Source organism: Mesocricetus auratus, unplaced genomic scaffold, assembly GCF_017639785.1.
Source record: "Mesocricetus auratus isolate SY011 unplaced genomic scaffold, BCM_Maur_2.0 Super-Scaffold_100043, whole genome shotgun sequence".
Classification (NCBI taxonomy): domain Eukaryota; kingdom Metazoa; phylum Chordata; class Mammalia; order Rodentia; family Cricetidae; genus Mesocricetus; species Mesocricetus auratus.
In genome coordinates this window covers 5,751,736-5,779,731 of record NW_024429220.1, presented here as the reverse complement: position 1 = coordinate 5,779,731, position 27,996 = coordinate 5,751,736, and the positions used below count along the sequence as shown (strand labels likewise).

At 46.2% G+C, this 27,996-nt stretch overlaps 1 protein-coding gene and 1 long non-coding RNA gene across 17 annotated transcripts in view; one reads left to right on the top strand and one right to left on the bottom strand.

Annotated features, from left to right (window-relative positions):
- Nucleotides 1-5,162, bottom strand: part of LOC101826824 (gamma-secretase activating protein) — a 103,959-nt gene extending 98,797 nt beyond the window's left edge. For 2 of the 16 annotated variants that reach the window (XR_005872960.1, XR_005872961.1), the window contains exon 1: nt 4,868-5,162. Coding sequence is in view for 11 of the 16 variants with exons in the window: in XM_040735174.1 (XP_040591108.1) it covers nt 4,868-4,946 (79 nt within the window). In the remaining 5 variants the exon portion in view is untranslated. The remainder of the gene's footprint in view (nt 1-4,867) is intronic. The other 14 variants (XR_005872964.1, XM_040735173.1, XR_005872962.1 and 11 more) reach the window with 13 other exon arrangements.
- On the top strand, nt 2,874-8,618 carry LOC121135843. Its single transcript, XR_005872966.1, has 2 exons — nt 2,874-4,062; nt 4,144-8,618. It is a non-coding gene; the product is annotated as an uncharacterized LOC121135843 (long non-coding RNA).
- Nucleotides 8,619-27,996: the final 19,378 nt, after the last annotated feature.

Below are 27,996 nucleotides of genomic sequence, written 5' to 3'. Positions count from 1 at the left end.
AAATACATACTCATTTTATTTGTTTATTCGATGTGTGAGGACGGTGTGGGAGAGGGAGAGAGGGAGGAAGTGAGAATGAGAGCAGGAGACTCGTGTGGCAGAGGACGCCTTATATATAGGAGTTGGTTTCCTCCTTGCACCCTGGGGGACACAGGTCAGCAGACGTGGAGGCAAGTGCCTTCACCTACTGACTCAAGATATTCCGATTTTTTTTCCGAGACAGGGTTTCTCTGTGTATCTTTGGAGTCTGTCCTGGAACTAGCTCTTGTAGACCAGGCTGGTATCATATTCAGAGATCCTCTGCCTCTGGAGTGCTGGGATTAAAGGCATGGGCCGCCACCACCTGATTTTTTTAAGAGACTAGTGTGGAGACCACTCTTTTGCGTGTGTCAAGTTCCTCTAGATATTTTTCATTGTACATTTATTAGCTACCATAGCTAGAACTTTGACCAGAACATGGTGCAGCCACAGCACACAGGATTGAAAGAAACAAAAATGTCTTTGTGAGCACATTAGCTAGAGCTAACCAAAGTTGGACTTGTGGCTTTCATTTCAAGGGTGTGTGAAATGGATGCATTTGGCAATACTGGAAATTTAGAATGATGTCTCACCACACACTCACCTCTTGCCCCATCCTCCCTGTGCTCATGCTTGAACACACCCTTCTCTAAGAAGCATTCTGTAATGTGTCTGCTTATTTATTCATTCTGACTCTTCCCCCAGTAGCGTCTCTGGAAAGTCCGGAGGAGGAAGTTTAGCAGTTCCAAATGAGGAAATATGGTTTAGTTTTACAGTTCAGTACACTCTGGGATCACAATAACACATTTTGATAAGGAAGTTACTTGCAGAGGTAAGCTTGCTAAAGAAAATCTGAAACACACAAAGTATTGTGATGTCTGAGATAAGGCGAAACAGACTATGGCTTCCCAAACAGTCTTGTTCGTTTCAACCATTCCTTGCTAAAGTGGAGTGATTTCATGTTACCAGAAGAGGTTTGACAAATGTATAAACGTTAGTCCAAACTGCTATGATACAAAAACTGAAATAATCTTGTCATCCTAATGACAGCACTTGGACAGGGGAGTCACAGTCTTACAAAAATCTGGGAGCCAGATTCCAACACACAGGTCAAAGGGAAGTGAACCAGGACTTCTCTTAGTCTGTGGACTATCTATCTAGTCTCTCGGGTTCAGCTTTTATAGTCCCAAATCAGGAACACTGTGATGCAGTGTCTGCGAAATGAGAAGGAGCCAGCATGAGGCAATTCGCTAGGAATCAATAAGAAGAGAACTCAGAATCAGAAAAAGAAGGCTAGGGACACGGGAGGGAAACGTGAACAGCAAGGACAGCAGCGAGGGAAACAGGAAACAACAAGACTAAGGCCACCCTCACGTGCCCAGGTCAGTCTGCAGGATGCTATACGAGAGGGAATAAAGAAAATCTGGCTTTCAAGTCAGTGGCCTGGCAAAATACATCCCTCTCCGTGCAAAGAATATGAGATTTAAGATCAATCTGGTGTGTCACAAACTCGAGCCTCGTCAAAGCAGAGGGAAGCGCAGGAAAGAAAATTCATGTTCTTTCTAGAATTCCACAGATGGTCCCTGACAACACTTTAATTTGTGCTTCTTTAGACCTGTCCCAGAGCCATACAAGAGCTTAGTAAAGACACCAAGTGGAATGGCCAACTCGGGGCCTCCCAAATGTCACCCCTGCCTCTCCAGAGGCAGCTTCCCAAGAAATGCTTCCTCCTGTGGGATTACGCCTGCCTGTAAGAGACAGAAGGAAGAAGGTTCCGGCAGGAGGAGGAGTCAAGCACCCAGGCAGGACCAATAGCCTCAGATTATCCTGAAGCCTGCCCAGGGCGGGGCGGGGTTAGGGTGGGGGTCCGGAAGTCAACCTGGTTGCCAGAGTAGTTTCACATGAATTAAAACAGTCAAGCCTTTCATAAACTACTGTGATGCCTCCCCAGATGCCGGCAGTTGAAGAAACCAAGCTAGTCCGTCCCTGAAGGAGCTGACCATGCTCATAACACCCAGGAAAGCTCTTCTTTGAAAGGATAGTCCACACTATGAAATGCTGTGTCTGGTGAAAAATGGTGATTTCCGTGTAAACATTAGACCTGAATACATCTTACAATACTGAGAAGACATTGAAGTAAAGTATAGCATGCTTTTCATTTACTTGAAATTCAGATTTTAAAAATGGGCTTAAAGCTGCTAATAAAATGAGAAGAATGTTACAATATAAATACTTAGGTAGCCATTTCTGGAGGATTAAGATGAAGAATCATATAAAGGTTCCTGCACACAAAGCCTAAAGGTTCTGCTATTATTCACTCTGTAGTTGGATAGTAGGTGCATAGGCTTTTAAAAAGTCACTATTCAGAGGTAACACGTGTTACAGCATTTTAAGTAACTAATTTCTCATTTTGTTTCAGGACAGACCATGCTCCCAAGTTCAACACAGAATCAAGAGCAGACACAATAGTCATATCTGGCCTCCTACCCCACAAGCCCTTGTTGACTATACTGCTAACCTACGGCCACCAATGTTCCCTGGTGGGTATAGCCAAGCTCACTGGCTATTTTGGCAAGGATACGTCACGTTTCATGAGAATTGCTTAGTGTCACTGGAAAGTCTTCAATTCATTGATGTAAAAATATAACAGGGCCAGTGAGGTGCTCAGCAACCAAGGTGCCTGACAGCCTGGGAGAAGAGGACTGCCCTCTGAAAAAGTTGTCCTCCGATGTCCACGTGTGTGCTGTGACATACATACACACACTTGAGCACACATGTACACACACGCGTGTACACACAAACTCGAGCACACATGTGCACACACATGCACACATATTCAAGCACAAGTGTACACACATATGCACACACACTTGAGCACACACATGCACATGCACACACATACACAACAATCAATAAATGGCTGTAACTTGGGAGAATATTAAGACTCCCTAATCTAAAAGTTTAGTGTGGAGGAAGCAGACACCTAGTCACTGGTAGTGTAACTAATTTGCATAAGCATGTTTAGTAATGGCTTGCACTGTAAAGTCTAATTCCAGGTTTTGCTGCAAAGGCTGAGGTGCGTGCGTGCATGCGTGTCTGTGTGTGTGTGTGTGTGTGTGTGTGTCTGTGTGTGTGGTCCCATCTCATGTGCCTGTGTTATGTTGATGGCTCTTAGGAATTTAGCTGGACTGGCTGGCCAGCAAGCCTCAGGGTCCTGCTGCCTCTGTCTTAGCAACCCTGGAAGTACACATGTGCTGCCCCTTTTGTGGGTGCTGGGCCTCAAGCCTGGGTCCCATGCTTGTGCTGCAAGCATTTCATCACGCCCCAAGTTTTGTTTGTTTTAAGCTACCACTCAGTGGTGATTATCAAAGGCAATAAGACTATGGGAATCACAGGACTAATAAATTACCACAGTGTCCTGAGAAACAGCAAAATACAATGCCAAAAAAAAAAAAAAACCCTAGATTTTTACTCAAACACCAATACACAGGCTTCTAATTCTTCACGCTGGATGGAAGCGAGTGAAAATGAGTGAAAGACGTAAGGAAGCCCAACCCAGCTGGGCACACACTACAGCAACGGGGAAGACGGTGGCACCCTGTACTCACCCAGCTTCTAATCTGCAATCTCCTGCCATTGAGCAAAACAAAGCGGAACTGGGAAAGGACCATTTTTGTGGTGGGAAACAGACTTGGAGTTGCTTATATTTCAAAAAGTTAAACCTTCAAAAGCTTTAAAACGCAAATGGAGAGGAAGCCACACACTTTCCCAAAGTTATAAAGTTGTTTGTGATGTGCAGAGACAAAGGAATCTACAAATGTTCCTGTGCTAAGCACAGAAATCACATAGATATAACTTTCACAGAGTTCAGAGGAAAGAAATTGTATGCATGGGTAATTCAATCCAACCCCACCCCCACCCCTGCCGCCCCCTGTAATCCACTGGCAGTGTGTAGAGTTTAAGGCAAACCAGAGAGAGAAAGAGGCGAGCACACCGGCAGCGCAGGTACAGCTCCGATGCACAAGGTGAGACCCAGCGGTGCCGGTAAGCCCTGAAGATCCTTATTTATCTACGGCCTTTAAAAAGAAAGGAAAAACTAAGAAATTACAGACCCTCTTCTTTCAGGTGGACCAATTCTGGGAATGCACAAAAGTCACTTTCCACTCCCTCACCAGAAGAGCCTCAGCGTCAGGAACGACTTCCAAATGACCGGGAGGCTCGAGCAAGAAGCTGAGCATCCTCCCTGCTGCCTGTGGCCCAGGCGTGGGGTGGGGCGGGTGCTGGGTGTGTGCTTGGTGGCTCTAGAGCCGGCTGCTATGCCTTTGGAGCCCTGCAGACGCTCAGTTCGCCCCGTGCATCATGAAAGGACACCCTGCCGTCTCTGTCTCTGCAACACACCTGGAGGGGCATGTTCCCTGAAGCACCAGAGTTGTCCGGGAATACAAAATCTGTTCCATAGATGTGCAGCAAACGTCTTTTAAAAGAAGCGAGTTAAACCACTGGATTGCCCTTCTTACAAACAGATTGGCTCTGGGAACGATCAGCATCCTCGCTGGGACAAGCGATGCGATGGCTATGACGCTTTAAAGGTCCTTTTCTTGACCACCACGCTAGGTCACCCTACCCTTAGAGGCTCTCCTGGTCCTAGCTGAGCCCTGGGGTCAGGCGAGGGCGAACCATCCCGCTGCCTCCCGCCTCCACTTCGCGGCGACACGCATCGGGTGCCGCTGTCTAGGCGGGGCAGCCCCATGCGTCCCCGCGGGGACAGTGCCCACTCCACAGAGCCCCGGAACCTCCGGCGGATGCCTGGCACCCGGCCCGCGCCCCCTCCAGGGCGAGCGCCCCGCACCTGTGTCGCCTGCTTCGGCCGCCAGACTCGGGAGCACGTCCGCCCGCACGTCGAAGTGGGTGAGCAGCCGCAGAGCCATGGCCCTTTGCAAGCACCGGGCGGGCGGACATTCCGGGCCCGGCGCCCACCTCCCAGCCCTGCAGCCTCCTCTCCTTCCTCCCCGCTTCCCCGCAGCTGCTTTCGGTTCTGGGCGGTCCAGCCTGGAGATCCCGAGCACCGCCCCGCCCAGGCTGCAGCCTGTGCCAGCAAGGCCCTGACGACCGGCCGGGTGGCTTAGCCTGCGGCTCCCTGACCGATCATCAACACGGGCCAGGCTTCCTTCTCCAGACTCAGGTCATTTCCACCACTTAGCTAGGGCTGGGTCACTGGAGGAGATCCAGGGTTACCACAAAAGCCCCTGGTGTCTTGGGCCAGTTCTACTGAGCAGGCTACCGTGTTTTTAGCTGTAGCGTTTCAGTAATAAACAGCAGCAGGGAGCATGTAAACTGTGTGGTGACATCGAGGAGGAGGGTTAGCTTGCCAGCTTGGGTTCTCTGTCTTTCCGTCCCTGCAGTAACTAACTGGCTTGAGGAAGCTGGTTGTCGTGGAATGGCCACTGAAGAGCTTTGTGGGCACTTTCGTTCTTCCAGGGTTCCTCTACAAGTAAATCCAGCGTTTTCATAATCTAGCACTCGGGCTTACTCTGCTCAAATAATTCACCGTAGTATGCTTGGCCCTGTGACATGTCATCCACCCTGTACGTCAACTCCTGGTTATTAATTACTGTTGCTAAAACTGAAACAGCCTTATCGTACACAGTGTCACATGCTTACAATCCTCGAACTTGGGAAGCTGAGGCAGGAGAATAGCTTCGAGGTCACAGTCAGCCTGGGCTAGAGAGAGAGAGACTTGGTGTCAAAACAAAACTCATATCTCAAGGAAGAAGACCAACAACTTACTGCCCTAGAAAAAAAAAACTGCCTGGTCTTTTTGCCCAACCCTGAGCCCTTTCTACCTAGAACTTGAACTCCTAGACCCTGTGGGATGTTCCCACTCTCCTCCTGCCTAGAACAATTCCCAGGTGAGCCCAGCCCTGCTCCACAGAGCCTCCTCCTCACACTGCAGCCTTCCTGACCCTACTGTGTCATTGCTAACGCATTTAATTGCACCTGAGGTAGATTTCTGAGATATTGAAATTCAGTTTTGAGTCTTGAGGTGCCTCTTCTGCCCCACCAATGGCTGAAGAGGGCGCCTGGGAGAGTGTATGGTTGTATTAATAACCTGAAGAATGTTTTCTTCACTTAGGTCTCAAAGTTGCGATTTCACAAGTATGGGTACCAGAATTACCCTGAGGATCTGTCTTAGAGTGCAGGCTGTTTTCTGGCTTGGATCTCAGAGATGGTTTCCCCAAGTCTTGGAACCCAATCAGCCCCTTCCCTCCAAGGCTTAAAGACCATTGAGGGAAGACTGTAAGAACCAGAGGGCACAAGGACTGAGCCTGAACAGCATCTCCCTGACATGCATGGGTGCTGTTCTCACAGCAGCGCTGGTTGGCTGCACAAGACCTCTAAAAGATCAGGCCATCAACACCGCCAGCATAGGAGTGGGAGGGAACATGAACTCTTGACAGCTGATGACTTCTGGGAAGAGAGAGCCAGTTTTCTTTAAGGGTAGGTCTAAAAGAACGTATTTTAAATAAACTCATATGTACTGAATAAGATAAACTTTAAAAACCAGAAGCAAACTTGGCATTTGGGGAATTATGCCTTTGAAAGTATGGTCAAGAACTTCTTGAAATTCATAGAAGTCAATTAAAAACATTAGATTCTAGATAGTACATGACAAAATTCATCTGCACTGCCTAGAAAATAATTAAAGTCTGGACCAAAAATACAATAGTCCTTTACAATGAGGTGGTTTGTTATGTAGGTATTAAGAATGCTGCTTTCTTATTAAAATTTACTTTTTTTTTCCTGAGACATTTTCTGTTGACAGCCCTTGCTGTCCTAGAATTCGCTCTGTAGATGAGGCTGACCTTGAACTCACAGAGATCTACCTGTTTCTGTCTCATGAGTGCTGGGATTAAAGGCGTGAGCCACCAAGCCTGACTGAAATTTACTCTTAATAGAAATAGAAAATATATTTACGAAGTAAATATTTACCAAGGTAGTCACTATGACTTTCCAAAACCCATTTGCACCAGTCAGGAGGGAACAGTTCCTCTTGGTTGATGTTGGACTGGCACTCAGAGCTGAGTTCCCAAGGAGTTAATAAAAACCAGAATTAACCATAAATGAAACGCAGAGGTTTTATTCCTCACCCACCTGGGGGAGGGTAGTCCAAAGCTCAGAGGGCAGGTTCCTGCAGTCCCCAGGGCCTGAGCTCATTTTAGCTCGTGTTCTATCAGACTTTGACTAAACATTTGTCCTCATGGGTCAAGGTGATAGTGACCGTTCAACCATCATACTTACATCCTAGAAATCAAAAGGAAGATGGGGGTTAAAAGGATACCTCCCGAAAGTTCTGCACACTTTTGAACTTTTCAACCATTTTGGCTTATATAATATGGTTTGCAATTTTGTGCTTTTATGGAATTTCTGTGTGTGTGTGCCTTGTGCTTTTTTTACCCCACACACACATTTGTTTGTTTTGTCATATTCTGGTTTGTTTCTTTTATTTTATCTTATTTATTTATCTATCTTAGATGCTTTCTTGTTTTCTAATGAGAGAGAGCATGAGAGGGTGTAGATTTGAGTGGGTAAGGAGATGGGAGGGTCTGGGAGGAGTTTGGGGGAAGGGAAACCATAATCAGAATATAGTTTATGAAAAAAATCTATTTTCGATAAAAACAAAAGTGGTGTTTAGAGTCTATCATTCCGTTTTAAGCGGCTGATCTGATTATTATTAAAATATATCATTTTCCAGTCTGCTTACTGTGTCTTACACAAATTTCCATTCTCCTCCTTCCCTTTCTACTCTTCGCTCCCTCCCCTTCTCTTTCTGAATGAGCCCCTCCTGAAACCATCGGGTCAGGCAAGGAAAAGTCTGCGCAGGTAGAACTGAGAGCAGGTGTTGGTCAACATTCTAGATGCCAGCAAGTTCAAACAGGATAAAGAAAGAATCTAGGCCAGGGTATGTCCCCAGCATACGATGTCGCATCAGAGGCTATCTGAATCGGGTAGGAAGGGCAGGAGGGATCCAGACTAGGAAATCGGATGTGAGGCCCCTTACAGAACCATCTTGGAGAACATGCAGCAGCTAACCTCGAGGACTGGCGTCTTACCTGGGAATGGATCTGTTGAGTGAGCACATTAAGAACAACAGGAAGACGCTATGACCTGGTGAAATAGGAAGCCAACAGCAGGAAGAGATAAGGGTACGTACACCACACAGATCAACTGGAAGTTTGATGAGGAAAAGGATGCCTAACTTCCAAAATACTTATTAAGTCTGGAATATGCCATTTCGTCAAGTGAACACTATCAGTGCAGAATAGATGGTCATTCCAGAATAGTATCAGCTGAAAAAACAAATGGCCTGGATGTAATCATGAGGGAACATCACACAAACCCAGCAGGAGACACACCACATAATAATTGAAGTGTAATCTCCAGAAGGAGGAAGGCTGTGAAGGCCAAGGAAAGACTGACAGGCTGTGCAAACAAGAGGACCCTAAGAAGACATGACGATAAACATTCCACACAGCCTTCGCCTGGGCCCTTGTCCTGTCAAACGCACTAGTAGCCCAAATGAATAAATCTGAGTGAATTTAGACCTCACTGGTGTATTAAAGTTAATTTCCTGATTCTGATGTTAATATAATAGCTGAGAAAATGCTCTTGTTTGTAAATAAATACATACACACTAATGCATTGGGGTAAGTAGACATCTGACCATCAGTTAATCTCATTATTCATAAATAATACATACACACTAATGTAGGGGGTAAGTAGACATCTGAGCATGTTAATCTCATCATTCAGATAAAATTCTTTCTTTAACTTTGTGATTATTTCCAAATGAAGGCATTTTTAAAACAAAAATTTTATCAGAATAATGGTTGTTTCAGAGGCTGGTAAAGTGTTTTGTTTTGGTTTTTTCCTTAAGAGAGATTATCACCTTCAGTTGACAATCTGTTTTCTCTTACAGACTTTATACAGTGGCGTGGGTGGTTTGAATCAAAACACTGAGTTATTAGTAGACACAAGGGTTTGAAATTATATTGCATTTTCTGACTGCAAACTGCTAAAGAAAGTTACATCCTTATTAACCTTTGCTGGATGAAGGTCATTCTCCAACACTGGCCCAAAATATCCCAGAGTCAAAAACCAGAAAGAAGCATAATGGAATATTTTATCCACCCATCCCCCTTTTTTGTTCAGCTGTCTTTCTCCTGAACAGGAAACTTCCATTAACCAGCCTCAGGGGAAAAAATTCTTAATACTAAACTTATCTTTTCCAAAGCTGTCAATCATATGACTTTGTTTTCTAGGGAAATTGATGACAAAGAAATACATATCAATTACGGAGAGATTTTCATTCAGAAGTATATGTTGACTTCATAATGAGCTTTTTGTGTTCCATAAACAGCACTTGGACCCTTAAAAAGAAATGTGTGACATTTGAGTGTGAGGCAGATTTTTAATGTCCAACCACCATGTGCTCTATGCATAGATTCTTTTTTTCCCGAATTTCTGAACACAGAAGAGAATATCTAAAGTAATTCATTAAAGTCTTGGCAGCCAAGCCCCGGCTTCCCTCAAAGCTGCCTTTACTAGAGCTGAGCTCGCTCCTCCACAGAGACCTATTGTCCATGAGGCCTCTCTCTGCAGGATCCCAGTTAGCTACCAAGGGTCCGGAATAAAAACCCGAGCAATTAAATACCCTTCTCCAGAAAGATATTTGTTCTCTTGAGAGCCTCAGGAAAAGACATTTGACTGGAATTAAGTTGTGCGGGCACAATGCTCCATCTCAGTTGCCTGGTGCTGCGGAATCGCACCATCTCTTCTCTTGGAAAGACTTGAGAGCAGAAATCTGTACTGATGATTCTAAAGGAAAGACACGGTTTTTTGCAAAGAACAGGACACCTTCTGAGTCTTTTCCACCTGAGTGTGGTTTGGGGCTTCCTTGCCGGTGTCTTCCGCCTGACTTCGCTGATTCGGGCTGGGAAATGCCTCCTGACTCTACTTCCCCACATAAGCCTCCCACACCCCAGTTTCCTCTAGGGCCTATCTCTTTGGTGTCTTTGTTCTCAGCACAAAATAGTCCCTGCAAGCATTGATCAAAGTTCTGTGAGTACACAGTGACTCATTGGCTAAAGATCACTCTTCCTCAAACAGCTTCTCTGAAAATTCCAATTGTGGTTTATTTTCTATTTCTCATGAATCATTGTGTACAAAGAATGTGACCTGGACTGAGGTATATTTTAAAAAAATAACCGTATCATAGAAAATTGTTTTGAAGAAGATTTTGCTGTGCCAAGTAAGTGAGCCCTGGGAGGTTTCTCTGTGTGCTTCCTCATATAACAGCGGGCCCAGGCAGTTAACCGCTAAAGTGCCCCATCTCAAACTCACCGAAAGCCTGCTACCGTCTTCTGACAGTAACCTGTGAAAGTGTTGACATTTGCAAGTTTCACTAATGTTCCCTGTTACGTTTGAGGGTGTGTGTGTGTGTGTGTGTGTGTGAAACTTTGAGCCGACTTATGGCCCCTGTCACAGAGTTTTTCTTTAAAAACATATTCTGTGGGATTGAGGAGATGGTTCGGGTGGTAAAACTCTTAATACACAAACATAAGGACCTCAGTGCAGAGAACCCAGCAACTATTGAAACAACAAAACAAACAGATGTGACCTCGTTAGATCTCAAGCCTGGGACAAATGGTTGAGATCAAAGTAGATCTGGTCACCAGGTTCTCCCAGCATCCCTCAGTGTGGACTGGGCCCTCCTGGATGCCATACCCCACTCCCTGCCCTAAATTTCCCCAGCCAGGGCTGCGCTACCTTTGCCTGTATAATCCAATCGTTTTGTATGCTGGTCCTCTTTTGGCCCCTTTGGTCCATGCTTTACACTCCTGGCCTCTTGGCCTGGCCTTTTCTTCTCCCCTCCCTGTCCCCTCATATGGCCCTGCTAAGTCTGGTCCTGTTCACTCTGGACTCTCCCACACGTAGCCTCTGGCTACAAGCTCCCTTGTATCCACAGTAAACCTTCTCCTCCCCCATATCTAGGAACAGTCATGCCCTTTCCTTTTAATTTCTTTTATTTTTCACTTAAACCACGTGTCTGTAACCCCAGTTCTGGGAGTGCAGGCACCAGGGGGCCCCTGGAGAGCACTAGTCACCCAGTCTAGCCAATTGGGGAGCTCCAGACTCTGTGAGAGATGCTATCTGAAAAAATTAAGTGGAGAAAGACTGGGAAAGACATCTGACATCGACTGCCAATATTTATAACCACATGCACAAGTATAGAGGCACACACATGCACACACGCATGTGCACACACCATGCACACACACAAGTACACACACACACCTGTGCACACAGACACACACACAGAGTAATCTGTCTCCATCATTTCAGTCTGCTGGCAGAGAGACCAGGGTGCCAAATTAGTGGTGACAAGAAAAAAGTTTCCCTGTCTACTGCAAGGAGTTAGAATGTCATCACCAGCCTCAGGACAATGGCAACTGAAAACCTCTTCTGGGTCACTCTTGCCTGCCCAGGCTCTGGCTTCCCAAATGTCCATCTAATGTTCATCCACTCTTGGGAGCAATTGGAACAATTCCTCGTCTGGGTGTTATCTGATCCTATCAAAGCCTTGTCACTTAAGAAAAGCCTGTTACTGACACCAGGCTGACCAGATGCTCAGCCGGGCCTCAGGAGGGTAATGAATGTTGGCAGGGAGGGGCCAGTGCTCACCTGAGAAGTAAGGCCTGAGTCTTGTCTGGGACCTGCCTCTGCTAGTTCTGTGGTATTGGAAATGCCACCTAACTTTCTGGACTTGGTTTTGTGCTTGTAAAACAAGAGGTAGATGTGATGTCACACACCTCAGGAGAAGCAGGAGAAGAAATTCAAGGATATTCTCTGCTACATAATGAGTTCCAGGCCATCCTCCATCCTCAGATACAGGAGACCCTGTGTCAAAAAAATTAATAAATAGAATAAAGCCTTGGTAAACATTTCTTTCTGTGAGTCATTGTGAAAGCATCCCAGTCAGCATCCCAGGTAAGCATCTGAGATAAGCATCCAAGTCAGCATCCCAAATCATGGTCCCAGTTAAGTGTCTCAGGTTCCAGCTGAGCATCTCAGGGTAAGCTTTCTGGGATCCCGCTTCCTGCCGGCTCCTCTTTCCCATATTCATCTCATCTCAAACACAAACCAACATTAGAATAAAGACGAGATGCCTCAGGTGCTTGCGCCCACTCTTTCCTGGTTCTCCTTCCTTAGTTTCCATGTTCATTTTAAGGCATGGGTGAGACCTAAAGTCTGTGGTATGTTGTTCTCTTTGACATTGGAAAGAGATGTCACAAAGCTTCCTCCGTGAGGCTTTGTTTCCTTTGGGAAACATTGATTCACCCGGCAATGTGACCGCTCAGCCTGTGCGACCATCACACGGCTGTACATTTGGGGAAGCTGGCTGCGTTGCTGGGCAGCCTCCGCCATGGACTAAAGTGATGGGACTCCTAATCAAAGCCAGGTCACCAGCAGCGGAAATCCGAGCCTACATCATAGTCATATCCTGTTCAAGTGAAAGATGGATTCTGTTTCCAGAAACTGATCTTTGGCTGAGGAAAGAGGAGCTGGCAGGAAGCGGGATCCCAGAAAGCTATGACTAGGCAAGGTACAGCTCACCCCAAAGTCAGAGTCACACTGGCTCTCCCTCTCACGGAGAGAGGTCAGAGGCAAGAGGGGAAGTGTACCGGGGCAGCAGGAGAGAAGACAATCTCAAATGGGAGAGGTCAAATCCTTCCCATTCCCAGGCTCTTTTCTCTCCTCTTGGGCCCATTCCCAAGCTCTACCACTGGGTGTTGCGGAGCCACACAGGGAAGCTTTGTTCCCATGGCACACAGTGTTAATCACAAGTTGGAACATCTCCCATTTGAGCATTTGATGTGGAATGAACATTGAATCACAGAGGAGAATAACTACTATCCCTAAATACAAGTCCTGAGCCAGACCAAAACCAGGAGCACCCTCTCCTGAGTCTGGAGATCAGGTCTGGACCAGCCCACTGTCCCTCAAACTCACAGACTGCCCAGTTCCTCACCTCGGGATTCTATTTCCAAGAGGCCCCCTTTGTAGGTGTGGAGAAGTTGTTAAAATATTGGTTGCTGGGCTCCATCCCTAGAGTTTGCATTTCTGCTAAGTTTCCAAGTGGGGCTAATGTTTCTGGTCTGGGGAAGACGCCTCCCACGGGTCTGTGGTGAAGGGGGTGGTGCTGTGCGGCAGAAGGAAGCAGAAATTGCCCCTCTCTGGACTCCAGCTTATACATATTCCCCGTGCTTTTCCTCACCGTTGCAGCCATTTCCAGGAAACCAATGTTGCTTTCCTTCTGGGAAAACAATGAGAGTTTAGTAGTAGTAAAACTACTTTGGAGGAAACTGGTATACACTGTGTGTCTCTCCAACAGCCTTGCTATTTACACAACTGACAATTTCACTATAGGGACTGGATAACTTGATTTTCTCCCAAATCTTTTAAGAAATGTTTTGATTAGCATGCATTAATTATATACGATGGCTGATTTGATCTCGGCTGTGTTGGTTACTTTCCTGTGTGGCAAACACCGTAGCCAGAAGCAACGTGGGGATAAAAGAGTTTATTTCACTTACACAGACTGATCACTGGTGCAGAGGCAGGAGGTAGGGAGGAAGGGTGCTCCCTGGCTCAGGGCTGACTCAATTGCTTTCCTATACAAGCCAGTGGGCGGGGCCCTCCCACATCAATCATTCATCAAGAAAATGCCCCCAGGCAATGTCCTACAGTGCGGTGCACGCGCCACAAGCAAGTCCAGGGTATCAAGAAAAGAAAGACAAGACGTACAGCTGCTTGTACTAAGAGAATGCATGTGTTGCTTTTATTGCCAGTAGAGAGAGTGTGTGTGTGTGTCTTTATTGCAAGTGCTAAGAGGTCTCTCTCTTGTAGGAGGGAGCAGTCTTATATATACAGGCTTACAGCACAGTGGGAAAACCCCAGGTAGAAGAGAGTGTGTTTTCCTCATGCTAGATGTTGATGTCAGTGGGGCAATGCAGGGGCAGTAAGCCAGGACTAGAAAACAGGATGTGCCTGTGGCTATCAGCTGACAAACAACTCAGAGACCCTGTGGGGGCAGGGCCCCAACACTTCAGGGTAACCTGATGGAGGCATTTTCTCATTTTGGGTCTCCTCTTCCTAGGTGACACCAGCTTGTGTCAACATGACAAAACTAAGCAGCATGGTGACATTGAATACATGTCCTCCACCTCCCGGTCACTCCACATGTCCCTTCCTTCCCCAATCAGCCACCCCTCTTCTATTTTCATGTCTTTTTAGTGACCCAATTATTTTCATGAGGGTTGCTTCAACCATCGAGTTGGCACAGCTTCTAGTCACCTGACAGGAAAGCCTCCAATGGATGGAGGAATTGCTTAGATCAGATTAGCATATGCCCATGTTTTCGGGGCTATCTTGATTAACTGATGTAGGCCCAGCCTACTTCGGGTGTCACCATCCCTAGCAAGCGGGCCCGGGTTGTTTAAGACAGACAGCTAAGTGTGAGCCTGTGAGTGAGCCAAACACTGTGAACTGACGACATCTTTCCTGACCTTAGCGACCGCCTCTGGTCACGAATCAGAAAAACACTAGTGTGTACACGGTGAAGGTCAGGGTTGCTGCTCAGCCTGGTTTCCTCCCTAATTCATCCCTTTCCACTTTAAGCTCAACACAAGTGAGTTTAAAGGAGATGAGCACATTTCAGAATGACATTTCAGCTCTATATCCCTTCTCCAAACTCTCCTCTTAGCCATACACACTAAGATTCCAATCCCGGAGCACAAAGACACTTAATGAAACGGAAGATAGTAATAATACACTGCCACAGCTTCTGGTAGTCAGAATTAGCCAAGATTTGCACCATCATTCCCATGATGATGTGTTCTTTTGTCGTTAAACTTCTCCGTGCCCTGGGGACTTCAGAGGGTCTTGAAATGCATTTCTGCAGCATTCCTGTGAGGTGAAGGAGGAGGAGGCGTGGTTATGTCCTCTTCACACACGGACAGGCAAACACGAGGAAAGCAGGCAAAAGGCCCGACCGCTCCAGCGCACTTCTCCACGTACGCTCTCTCATTTGTGCGGTGGGAGCTCGGAAGCCATTGTCCTGTCATTTTTACTAAAGTGAAAAGCAAAACTGTGGGGCCATCTGAAGCAAGGAAATGGTAAGACTAATGAAAACGGGCAGCAGCAGCCCAAGCCTATGGAAGCCAAATTTGATTTTTATGGACAACATGACCGGGGCTCTCCAAAGCTAAATCCTATCGGCAGTGGTCAGCCCTTGCCACACTATAGTAGAGGAGCAGACAGAGACTAGGTGACCCTAAGCCAATGAGCACGCATGACTGCAAACCTCTGAAGGCACTCAATGTGTGGGAGGACTATGCAGCTGGGAGTTTTTCCAAATTACAATAGTTTTCAGGGTAGCAGGCTTAGAAAGTGTGCTGCCGCTGGGCAGACCCATATTACTGAAACTGCAGAGCAAACCATAGACCCAGGGAAGAGAAAGGCGAGAGACTGCACTAGTCACCCTCTCTGCCACTCTGCCTTGCTATCTAGAAGAGACTCGGAACCTCAGGACTGGGGAAATGGCTCAGTGGGCAGAGTGGTTGGCAATCAAGTGCCAGGACCAGAGGGCAGATCCCAGCACCCAAGCAAATGTGGGGTGCGTGTGGCAGCCAACCTGTACTCACAGCGCGAGTGGCACTCAGGAGCAAGCTGGCCAGCCAGACTAGCCCAAGTGGCTGGTTCTTTGTGCTCAATACGAGACTTTGCCTTGATGAACAAAGCTGTGGAGAAATAGAGATACCTAAATTTGGCCTCAGGCCTACACACACACACATACCTCATATGCATATTCATACATACACAAACACTCACACATATACACACCACACACACACACACACACACACACACACGCACACACACGCACACGCATGATCATGCACATATGCACTCAGGTGCACACACATGCATACTGCACATACATACAAACACACATTTCTAATACCTTCACCTTCAAGCCATGGGCACTAAAGCAGGATCATAATCAGGTGTGGCCACCTTTGGCCCTCCAGCTTCTGTAAGTTCCAGTATGTTCCCCACGACGGGCCCACAGCAATCCATCTCCCAGCCTCTCACCCACAGTGGCTCCCTAAGACGGTTCTCCCCAGACACCGCCCGTGCCAGAGGTCCTGAGATGTCAGGAAATGACAGGTAGCTGGAAGTCTCTAGCTATAAAGGTTCAGGATTTCCCTTATCTGTAAGTATCGTTCTTTGCCAAGCAGAGTACATTTTGAAATGTAGAATTCACGTCAAAGATGGCACAGAAATGAATGAAATTCTCAAAACAGACAGAGACGATAGGATGGACAAACTCTTGTTCTGCAGGGTGTGAATTCCAAACCCAAAGATCAAAGGAGGTTTATAAGTCCCTCAGGAGGGCGGCGCTCTCCTGATGCTGTCCGGTTGAGAAGGTAACAGGATGCGCAACAGTGACTGGGCTGTGTGAAGACACAGCGGGGCCTACAGGCTCAGCCACTGAGGACTCAGGCTGCTCCTGCAGAAGACTCTCTCTTTTGATTCCTAGCACCTACATGGAGGCTCGCAGCCACCTGTGACTCCAGTTCCCGGGGCCCCTATGCATTCTTCTGGCCTCCACAGACACCAGATATGCACACAGCGCATAGACGTACATGTAGGGAAAGCAGCCGTTCACACAGATATTAGATATTAGATATACATATTTACATTATATATTTAAAATAATAACAAATGGGTGCCTAAAAGGACAGGTGCTTTCAAAACAAGGTTGTGTGGCCCTGAGGTCATGAGAGCAGGAGAGTGCGCCCTCCACCTCACCTACTGCAGTGCTCTGCAGAGTGGGCCCTGCACTTCCCTGGGCAGAACCGGCCCTGGTGGTGTGAGCAGGAGAACTGCCCCTGTCCCTTGCTGCCTGCAGCATTGTGAGCTAGCCAGGGCAGAGCTGAAGAGCTCTGAGATGGGGAAGAGCTGGTGGTCTGACCGACTCAGCTACCCCCCAGGACCAGATCCAAGGCTAAGAGTTGGTCACCGCAACAGCCACCCTGTCTATGAATATTGGAGCACATGACGGGGCTGGTCCTGCAGACCCAAAGCTGCTGGTCTACACCACACAGGGCAGCAGCAGGACATCCCAGAGGAGTCCCCAGTAAGGATCCAGTATTGGTAGTGTAGTAGAAACCAGAGACCCTGAACTGCCCCGATGACTCAGCGCAATGAACAGTTGTAAGATGTATGGACTAAAGGGTATACTGTGTGACTCACTGTGACACACTACAGTGTCCACAACCAGACTTTTTTTAATTTTACTTTATTTTAAGAGGTAGGTTGCAAGGGCAGAGGGCAGACACATGAGATGAGCGGGATTGGAGTACATGATGTGCAGTCCATAAGGAATCTATAAAAAGTTAAAAACAACAGCAGAAAAGAAATTGTTGCATGAAATTAAAAAGAAAGATGGTAGAGCAGAGGCATGTACTCATGGAGAGAAATAAAACTACATGCACAGTGGTGACCGGTACGGGAGCATGTCAAGATGCTCGCTCGCCCTGCTTTCAGGAGAGCATGGGGCCACAGAGCTGCCCGCAGGCCGCAAGCATGAGGGTGATACCTGGTGAGCCCAAGGGCAGAGAGATGTATAGCAGCCTGGAACTCTAGAAGATCTCCCGCCCCAGACACCCTGCCCAGTTGCAAGATCACCGTGACTCTGACAGCAACAAGACATCTGAGACAAGTCTCAGCAATAGTTCATATATATGGAGCTTTAGAAACCAGAAACTTTGAACCAGACCAGTGACTCATTTCAGTCAGTATTTGCATGAAAAGCTGTTTGGGCAAAATGGAAAATAAAAGACTGTGACGAGGGCAATCTGCAATGCCACCTTGATGAATAAATGTGCAGTGGGGAGGTAGGAAAGATGACAGAACTCCTGGTAGACACAGGCAGAGCAAGGCATGTTGCCGAGGCAGAGGAGGTGACAGGTACGGCAGCACACTGTAGCCAAGTAAGGCAGCAGAGTAGTTTGCAGCAGCCTGGAGTCTCACAGGCTCTGCCTCAGAACATGCAACAGCTCCTAGCAACAGCAGGGTGTCCAAGATAGAAAATAGCTGGACCTCCTCAAAAGACCTCCATGGTCCATGCTACTGCCAGAGGCCATGCTGATGTCCGTGATCCATGCTACAGCCAAGAGTCTATGGTCCGTGCTGCTGCTGCTGCTGGAGGCCATGTGTCCATGGTCTGTGCTGCCACTGGGAACCACGTACAAGTCCATAAATGGGTTGAGAAAGAAATCAGAAAAAACATCATCCTTTAAATATAAAATATCTTAAGGAACTCTAACCAAACAAGTGAAATGCCTGGAGGATGGAAAATGTCCTTTTGTATGCTGTGAATATATGCTTCTCTTATTGGTTATGAATAAATGCTGATCACCCAGTAGTCAGGCAGAAAACATAGGTGGGGGGGCTACCAGATTAGGAGAATGCTGGTAGGACAAATGCTTGGCAAAGATGGTATGTACTCACTCATAAGTGGATATTAGACATAGAGCAAAGGATAACCAGCCTATAATCCACAACCCCAGAGAAGCTAGAAAACAAGGAGGGCCCTAAGAGAGACATACATGGTCCCCAGAAGAAAGGGTAAGGGACAAGATCTCTAGAACAAATTGGGAGCATGGGAAGAGGGAGAAGGGAAGTAGGAGAAAGAGGAGGGGACGAAGTGATAGGGGAGGAGAACATGAGGGATCAGGAAGATTGAGTGAGGGAAGAATAGAGGAGAGCAAGAAAAGAGACACCTTCATGGAGGGAGCCACTATAGGTTTCAAGAGAAACCTGGTACTAGGGAAATATCCAGGGATCCACAAGGATGACCCCAACTAAGAATTTAAGGGCTACCTTAAATGCCCTTCCCCTATAATGAGATTGATGACTACCTTAAATGACATTATAGAGTCTTCATCTAGTAGCTGATGGAAGCAGAAGCAGAAATCCACAGCTAAGCACTGAGCTGAACTCCTGGAATCCAGTTGTAGAGAGGGAGGAGTGATGAGCAAAGGGGTCAAGACCATGCTGGGGAAGCCCACAGAAACAGCTGATCTGAGTATGTGGGAGCTCACGTACCCCAGTCTGACAGCTGGGGAACCAGCATAGGACTGAACCAGTCACCCTAAACATGGGTGTCAGTTGAGAGGCCTGAGTAGTCTATGGGGTCTCTGGCAGTGGAATCAGTATTTATCCCTAGTGCACGAATAGATTTTGAGAGCCCTTTCCCTATGGAGGGATACTCTCTCAGCCTAGATACATGGGGGAGTGCCTAGGCCCTGCCCCAAATTATATAACAGACTTTGATGATCCCCCATGGGAGGCCTCATCCTCCCTGGGGAATGGATGGGGAGTGGGATGGGGAATTGTTGCCCCCCCCACAACATGTGAGGGCAGGAGGGAGAGGGAACTCATCCACACTGAACCTGTTAGAAAAGAAAGTAGGAAATATACTTGAACACATAGGCACAGGACACCACTTCCTAAATAGAACACCAGTAGCACAGACATGAGATTGACAACTAATAAATGGGACCTCCTGAAACTGAGAAGCTTCTGTCAGGCAAAGGACACGGTCAACAAGACAAAATGGTTCCCTACAGAATGGGAAAAGATCTTCAACAACCTCACATCTGACAGAGGGCTGACTCCAAAATATACAAAGAACTCAAGGAACTGGACATCTAATTACCAAGTAATCCAATTGAAAAATAGGGTGCAGATATAAACAGAGAATTTTCAATGTAACAACCTCAAATGGCAGAAAGATGCTTAAGGAAATGCTCAACATCCTTAGTCATCAGGGAAATGAAAATCAAAACAACTCTGAGATTCCATCTTACAATGATTAGAATGGCTAAGATCAAAAACACCAATGACAGCTTATGCTGGAGAGGATGTGGAGAAAGGGGAACACTCCTCCCATAGCTGGTGGGAGTGAAAACTTGAACAGTCACTGTGGAAATCAGTATGGCGATTTCTCAGAAAATTAGGAAGCAACCTACCTCAAGACCCTGCAATATCACTTTTGGGCATATACATACCACAAGGACATTTGCTCAACTATGTTCATAACAAAATTATTCATAATAGCCAGATCATGGAAACAACCTCGATGCCCCTCAACTAAAGAATGGATAAAGAACATGTGGTACATTCATACAGTGGAGTATTACTAAGCAGTGAGAAACAATAGCATCCTAAAATTCACAGAACTAGGAAAAATAATCCTGAGTGAGGTAACCTAGATCCTGAAAGACATATATAATATGTACTCACTCATAAGTGGATACCAGACATAAAGCAAAAGATACCCAGCCTACAATCCACAACCCCAGAGAAGCTAGAACCCTCTTCCAGAAACAGATGGAAGCAGATGCAGAAACCCACAACTAACCATTGGCCCGAGCTCATGGAATATAATCAAAGTGAGGGAGGAGCCATAATATGAACAAAGGAGTCAAGACCATGATGGGGAACCCACAGAATCACTGACCTAAGCTAGTGAGAGATCACTGAGTCAGGTCTGACAAATGGGGAACCTGCATAAGATCAAACTAGACTCCCTTAATCTAGGTGACAATGGTGAGGCTGGGACAATATATGAGGCCACTGGCAGTGAGGTTCAAGATCTAACACTAATGCACAAACTGACTTAGTGGAGCCCATTCTATATGGAGAGATATTTGTGCAGCCTAGACATGGGGGCTTGGGGGGTGGAGAGGTGCCTTGGTCCTGCCTCAACAAGATTATGGGATGGACTTAGTAGATTTCCTAGGGAAAGCCTTACCCTCTCTAAGGAGCAGGTGACAGGTGGGGAGGGTTGGGGGACAGGAGGAGAGGAGGGAGGGGGACCTGAGATTGGAATATAAAAAATTAACTAAAAAAAGAAAAAGATAATGGATATTAAACTGTGTTCTGCCATATTTTTTAAATTCCTTTTGTTTCTTCAAAGGAAGACGGTGACTGTATCAGATGTGAGACCCCTCCTGGATGTATGGCCTATTCCTTGCCATCAACTCTGGAACAGTAGGGCTGGACATTCAGACCTCTCCAGTGAACTGGATGATCAGATGAGACAATTGGTCCTGAGAAGGGGAGAGAGTTGGGGGCAGACAAGGCCCAACAGTAGTCCAGAACCAGAAAAGCAGACTACAGACAGATTGACTCCTGCATGTGTTGGCGTTAGAGGCTATCACACATTTGAATTTAAGAATTTGCTGAGAACGGAACAGACCCCCAGCTCAGTCCCCAGAACCACTAAGATAAAACACTGAGGTTAAGGAGGAAGCCTCCAGGCTCTTCCACAACTAACACCTTAGAAGCTACAGCTGCAATGGTAAATTATTCCATGTATCACTGGTACAGGGGCTATGGACACAGAAAACAAACACTATGTCTTTGGTTTCCTAAGTGTTTCCCATGTAAACAGAGGCGCAAAATCCCAGTGTTCTGGAAGATAAGACCAGAGGACTTTGAGTTAGAGGTCAGCCTGGGCTACATAAATATACAAGAATATTCTTTCAGCCGGGCGGTGGTGGCGCACACCTTTAATCCCAGCACTCGGGAGGCAGAGGCAGGCGGATCTCTGTGAGTTCGAGGCCGGGCTGGACCGATAGCCTCCAAAACAATACAGAGAAACCCTGTCTCGAAAAACCAAAAAAAAAAAAAAAAAAAAAAAAAAAGAATATTCTTTCAAAAAACCTGTCTTTCAGTCAGGCATTGGTGGTGCACATCTATAATCCCAGCACTTGGGAGGCAGAGACCCTCGGATCTCTGTGAGTTCGAGATCATCCTGGTCTACAGAGCGAGTTCCAGGACAGCCTCCAAAACAATACAGAGAAACCTTGTCTCAAAAAAAAAAACTGTCTTTCAACAACAAGATGAGGCCTGGACTATAGCTCTATTGGCAGAATGCTTGCCTAGAGAGCAAGAAGTCTCAGGTTTGAGAGACGAGTGCCTAGACTCTCAGCTGTCGAAGCAGAGGCAGGAGGATCGGAAACTTGAGGTCATCCTGCAGGCATGAGTTTGAAGGCCAGCCTGAAGGAAGCAAAAAAAAAAAAAAAATATATATATATATATATATATATAGTGTGTGTGTATGTGCGTATGTGTGTGTACACACACAGTACATCCTCAAAGAAGCATATGCTACTGAAGGAAGAAAGAAAATATTTCATTATGCCCTTGGTGATTTTCTCAGTTTTTTTCGTTACATTTATTTTTGTATTTGTGTGATGTGGGTGTATGCATGCCATAGCATGTGTGTGGATGTCGGAGGCAACTTACTAGAGTGCATTTTCTCCTCCTACCATGTGGACCCCAGGGATTGAACTCAGGTCACCAGGCCTGAAAGGAAGTACCTTTACCCATGGAGCCATCATGCTGGCCTATGAAGCTTGCTCTGCATCAAGTGCTGTAGAAGGTACTCTGGTAAAGGGGTCTGAAGTACCTGTGACAAACTTCTTATGGGTTTAGAAGGTGCTAAGAATGAGGTTAGAAGTTGAGGATACAGAACAATAAAGGAACAGTATTGTCCTCAAGAAACAATACAGGGAAAAACACATTTTAAGCAAATACATAACTGAGTTATTTCAAGGGTTTAAATATACAGTTGTAACCCAGATGTACTGAAACTATAAACAAGCCTCAATTAAATGATTCCTCTTATAAGTTCCCTTGGTCATGATGTCTCTTCACAGCAATAAAACACTAACGTAGATGCATCTATCTTTTGTGGTTGAAATCAACCTAATTTTTGCATTCCTTTCTGCTGATGACAGGAAAATTGAGTCTTGCTAGTTAAAATGGCCTAGTCTCTTTCAGAATAGCATCTGTGACTATTCATTTCACTTCAAAGCTTTTCTTTTGTTTCTGTTTTTCATGAGTGTCACGGTTAGGACTTCCATTGCCGTGAAGAGACACCAACGTAGTTGACCATAGAAACTCTTATAAAGGAAAACATTTACTCGGGCTTGCTTACACTATCCATTATCATCATGGCGGGAAGCATGGTGGCATGCAGGCAGACACAGTGCTGAAGAAGGAGCTGAGAGTCCTACATCTTGATGCACAGGCAGCAGAAGGAGACTGTGTTGCACTATGCGTAGCTTAAGCATATGAGACCTCAAAGCCCACCCCAGCAGTGACACACTTCCTCTGACAAGGCCACTCTCATAATGGTGCCACTCCCAATGAGCCAAGCATTCACACACATGAGTCCATGGGGGCCATAGCTAATCAAACCATCACAAGGCTAGTTACCCTAGGAGTCCATAACTACCCTCCAGCTTCAAGGTAGCACAGGCTTCTATAGTGTAGGTGTCCAGATGGCCCCCAGCAAGTCACATGCATTTACCAGCTGAAGTGCAGTGTGTTACAGATGGCCTTCAACATCCATGGCTGGTATGCATGATCCCGGTCATTGCTTCCAGACACATACTTCATCCTGCTTTTAACAGTTAGGTATTTTGGCATTATGCCAGCACCCTTGAATGCCTTAGGAGCATAGAACCTCCCAGAATTTCCCCACTCCATTCAGATTGTTCTGTGTTGGGCCCCTTTGCCAAATTACCTTGGTCCTTACTGGCAAAATGTCCTATTGACTATTTATTACAAAGCTAAGATGCTCCTCATAGTCTGCTATTAAAATCACTGCCCTGCCAGATGTGGTGGCTCATGCCTGTAATCCTAACGCTTGGAGGCTGAGGCAAGAGTATTGCCTTAAGTTTTAGGGCAGCCTAGGCTATACAGCGAGTTCCGGGTCAGCCTGGGCTACAGAGTAAGACACTGTCTCAATCCATGTGATGCCTCTTCTTGGTTGTCAACTTGAATACATCTATAATTAACTACAATTCATAAGTGGAGAGCAAGCCTGTGAGATTTTTTTTCTTAGTTTGAAGTGGGTGGATCCACTTCTAGTACAGACCTTTGAGGCAGGGAGACACAAGTCTTTAATCCGGATCTCAAAGAGAGAAGACACGCCTTTAACCTGGGCCACACCTCCTGCTGGAAGTCTATATAAGGAAGTAAGGAAGCTTTTGTTATTGACCAGCTTGCTTTTGCTCTCCCAGCAAGTCCATTCCTTCACTGGCATTAGAACCTACTTCTTCAGGATTCCAGAGTAGACTGAAGACCAGTCAAAATATCCAACCTTAAGGACTGAGCAAATTCTGGATTCTTAGACTTTGCTCTCTGATAAATATATATATATATATATATATATATATATATATATATATACACACACACATATATATAGAGAGGGGGGGTCATTGCTGTGGCAGTACGAGAACCACAGTTATATGCTGGAGGCTGTTTATATTTTCACTCCCCTAAACAAGTTTGTTTGGCCCACCTCACCTGCACCAGATGTGCTTGATCATGTGTGGGCAGGAGGTACATGGGCAGGATATATGCTTGCCCCTGGTTGGACCGAATGGGAAATACAGTGACCTTGTGGCTTTTTAAAGCCTCTACAAGGTATGACTCATGACCATTTCTGGGAACCCATCCACCTGGTCAAGTATTTAATTATAGTTTGCTACAAAATTGGCTTTAAATTGTGGTAAAGGTCTTATTCTCAACCAGTGGGATTAACAATAGGCTTGATCTCTCTTGGCACAATGTGAATTTGGGGGCTTTGGATTAGGAAAGCAGTTGAATGTTTTAAGTGGGGCTTAATGGGTCAAGCTAGTAGGATCAAGGGAAGACAGTGCAGAGAGTGATTTGGACTGTGGAGCCTGGTTCAAGAGGTTTCACATGAGAAGAATGTTAGTGTGTATCCTAGAGAATGACCTTGTGATATTTTGGTGAAGAATGTGTCTGCTTTTTGCCCTTGTCCGAAAAATATGCCTGAGCTAAACTGAAGAGTTAAGGGTTAAGAGACTTGACAGAGCGTTTCCAGACAGCTAGTATTGTCTGTGTTGCTTGTTTATTAGTGGCCATGCTTTTCTGTAATGAAAAGGAGCAAACTGAGCAAGGAAAAGTACAAAGTGTACAGTTTGAGCAAAAGGGGCACCAGGAAATGTAATGGAGTCAAGTTCAGTGCTCAAGAAGATAAAAAGTTTAAAGAAAATCCTGACTGAATTAACATAGTGGTAACCCCAGAGCAAGACCCCACTCAGATAAGCTTCCAACTTGTGACAAGGAATTAAATAGAAGTTTAGGGATGGGCTTGGTGCACACACCTTTAATCCCAGAGTTCAGGAGGCAGAGACAGGTGGATCTGTGAGTTCAAGGCCAACCTGGTCTACAGGTCAGTTTCAGGACAGTCAGCTTTAGGCAGCAAAGGAAACCATCAAAACAGAGAGCTGGGGAAAGTGTGTTTGAACAAGGGAGCCATGTTCCAACCCCAGCAAGCAGTAAAACATGGCAGCTTCAGCCACGTGGTCTGGCTTTAGAATCAAGGATACATGAAAGGGATTATGGAATTTACCTCCATGACTAAGGAAAACCCTGAGACCAGGCATGTATCAAGAGTATCCCTGCATGGAGGCCTAGAGAGGTCATTGAGTGAAGCCTGGATTGCCTTGGACACCACACAGTATTGGAGATGTCAAGCTATGGGTTACTTACTGAGGAGAGGTGCTAACAGGGAGTGAACCAGCCCCAAAACAAGAAGTGTATTGCTGTCAACACAGCTGAAAGGAGTTGGAGAGCTGAAGAGTCCTTTAACATCAGACATGGAGATGCAGAGTTTGGAGTTGCAGAGCTGAAGAGTCCTTTAACATCAGACATGGAGATGCAGAGTTTGGAGTTGCAGAGCTGAAGAGTCCTTTAACATCAGACATGGAGATGCAGAGTTTGGAGTTTGCCCAGCTGGTTTTCGGTCTTGCTTTGGTCCAGTATTTCCTTACTATGCTCCCTTCCCTATATTTTGGAATGGTAATATATATCCTATGTTGGAAGTGTGATCTGATTTTTTATTTTGATTTTGTAGGGGATTCTAGTTCAGAGATCACATGAATCTCAAACTTTGGACTTTGGAGTTTTACACAGGATTGAGACTGTGATAGACTGTGGGGAATTTTGAAGCTCAACTGAATGCATTTCTGCATTAAGATATGGCTACAAGTCTGTTGGGCCAAGGAATGGAATGTGCTGGTTTAAATAAGAATGGGCCCATTAGCCGGGTAGTGGTGGCACACACCTTTAGTTCCAGCACCCAGGAGGCAGAGGCAGGTGGATCTCTTTGAGTTTGAAGCCAGCCTGGTCTACAGAGCAAGTTCCAGTGTTGGGGAAGTCCTGTGTATTTGTCAATAAATCACTGCTGGCCAATAGGAATCTAGATAGGTGGGACTAAGAGTCCAGGAGAACTCTGGGAAGGAGAAACATAAGGAGATTCGAGATGTAACCGCCATGGGGGCGGAAGCCCGGAACTATTCTCCGGTAAGAGACATACTTAGATTAGCAATTATGGGATAAATACTTAAGTCAGAGCTAGCCAGTAAGAAACAAGCAAGGCCAACAGCTTCATAATTAATATAGCCTCCTGTGTGTTTATTTGGGACTGATGCGGCTCTATAACCAGGCTGGCAGGAAGGCTTCTCTCAAAGGAAAAAGCTTCTCTTTACATTCCAGGACAGCCAAGACTAGACAGAGAAACCCTGTCTCAAAAAACAAAAACAAACAAACAAACAAAAGCCAGCCATAGACTCATATTTGAATGTTTAGGGAGTGGCGTTCAGAGGTGTGGCCTTGTTGGAGAAATTGTGTCACTGAGGGTTACTCTTTGGGTTTCAAATGCCCAAAGCCAGACCCAATGTCTCTTTTCCTGCTGCTTCCTGATCTGTAAGTAGAGCTCCCAATTCCTCCTCCAGCACAATCTGCTTGCACACCACTGAGCTTATTGCCATGGCCATAATGGACTGAACCTGTGAACTATAAGCCAGCCCCAATTGTTTCCTTCATAAGAGATACCATGGTCATGGTGTCTTTTCATGGCAGTAAACTCCTAAGACAGTCAACAAATCAATAGAACAAGATAAATGTAATTACCTCCCTTAGTTTTGCCCCAGAAAGTTTACCAGGCATGAGGTATCAGTGTCCCCTAGACCCGTGTTCCACCCCCAGATCAATGCCATGCATGGTGTTTATAATAGTGAGTCCAGGCAAGCAAGGCAGCCTATCCTCAGTTAAGGCCAAAGGCCAAGTTCACAAAGGACTAGTGAGGTGGTCCAGGGTGCCTGCTATTTGAGCATGAGGGTCAGAGTCCTGGGCACCCACATAAAAGCGAGATGCAGGGGTCCCAGGGACTCACTGGCTGGCCAGCTAGCTCAGCGGCTCCAGCTTCAGTGAGTGATGCTATTCCAAGTGAGAGCAATAGAGGAAGGCTGTCAGCTTTACCCTCCAGCCTGCACGTGTGCACATAAAGGGTCACATTCACACATGCATGTGCACGCACACACACATACACACACGGATGGCAGACGTTTGGGATGCCTGGCCCAGAACTTAGTTTTCCCCAGAGAGAAGAGGAGAAGAGGCATCCGAGTTCAATTCATGTTCAGCCACAGAGGAAAATTTCCCATCTGGAAGTGATTACCACAAATTGTCAACTTCGTTTCACACTCCATGTTAGAACATGCATGTTTCAGTTATGCACAACGTTACAGCCGTATACTCATGACCTTTCTGACTCCAACAGCTCAAAGGTCATCGCCAGTCACACACGGAGGCAGCAGCTGTGCAGGAAAAGTAGGGCATGATCTGGAGTGACGTAACAAGAGGTCAGTTTAGACTCGAGAGCACGGAATTGCTGCAGACACCCTTGGCCTGTTCAGACTGACAAGGGCCTCCCACCCAGGCACAGAGCACTCA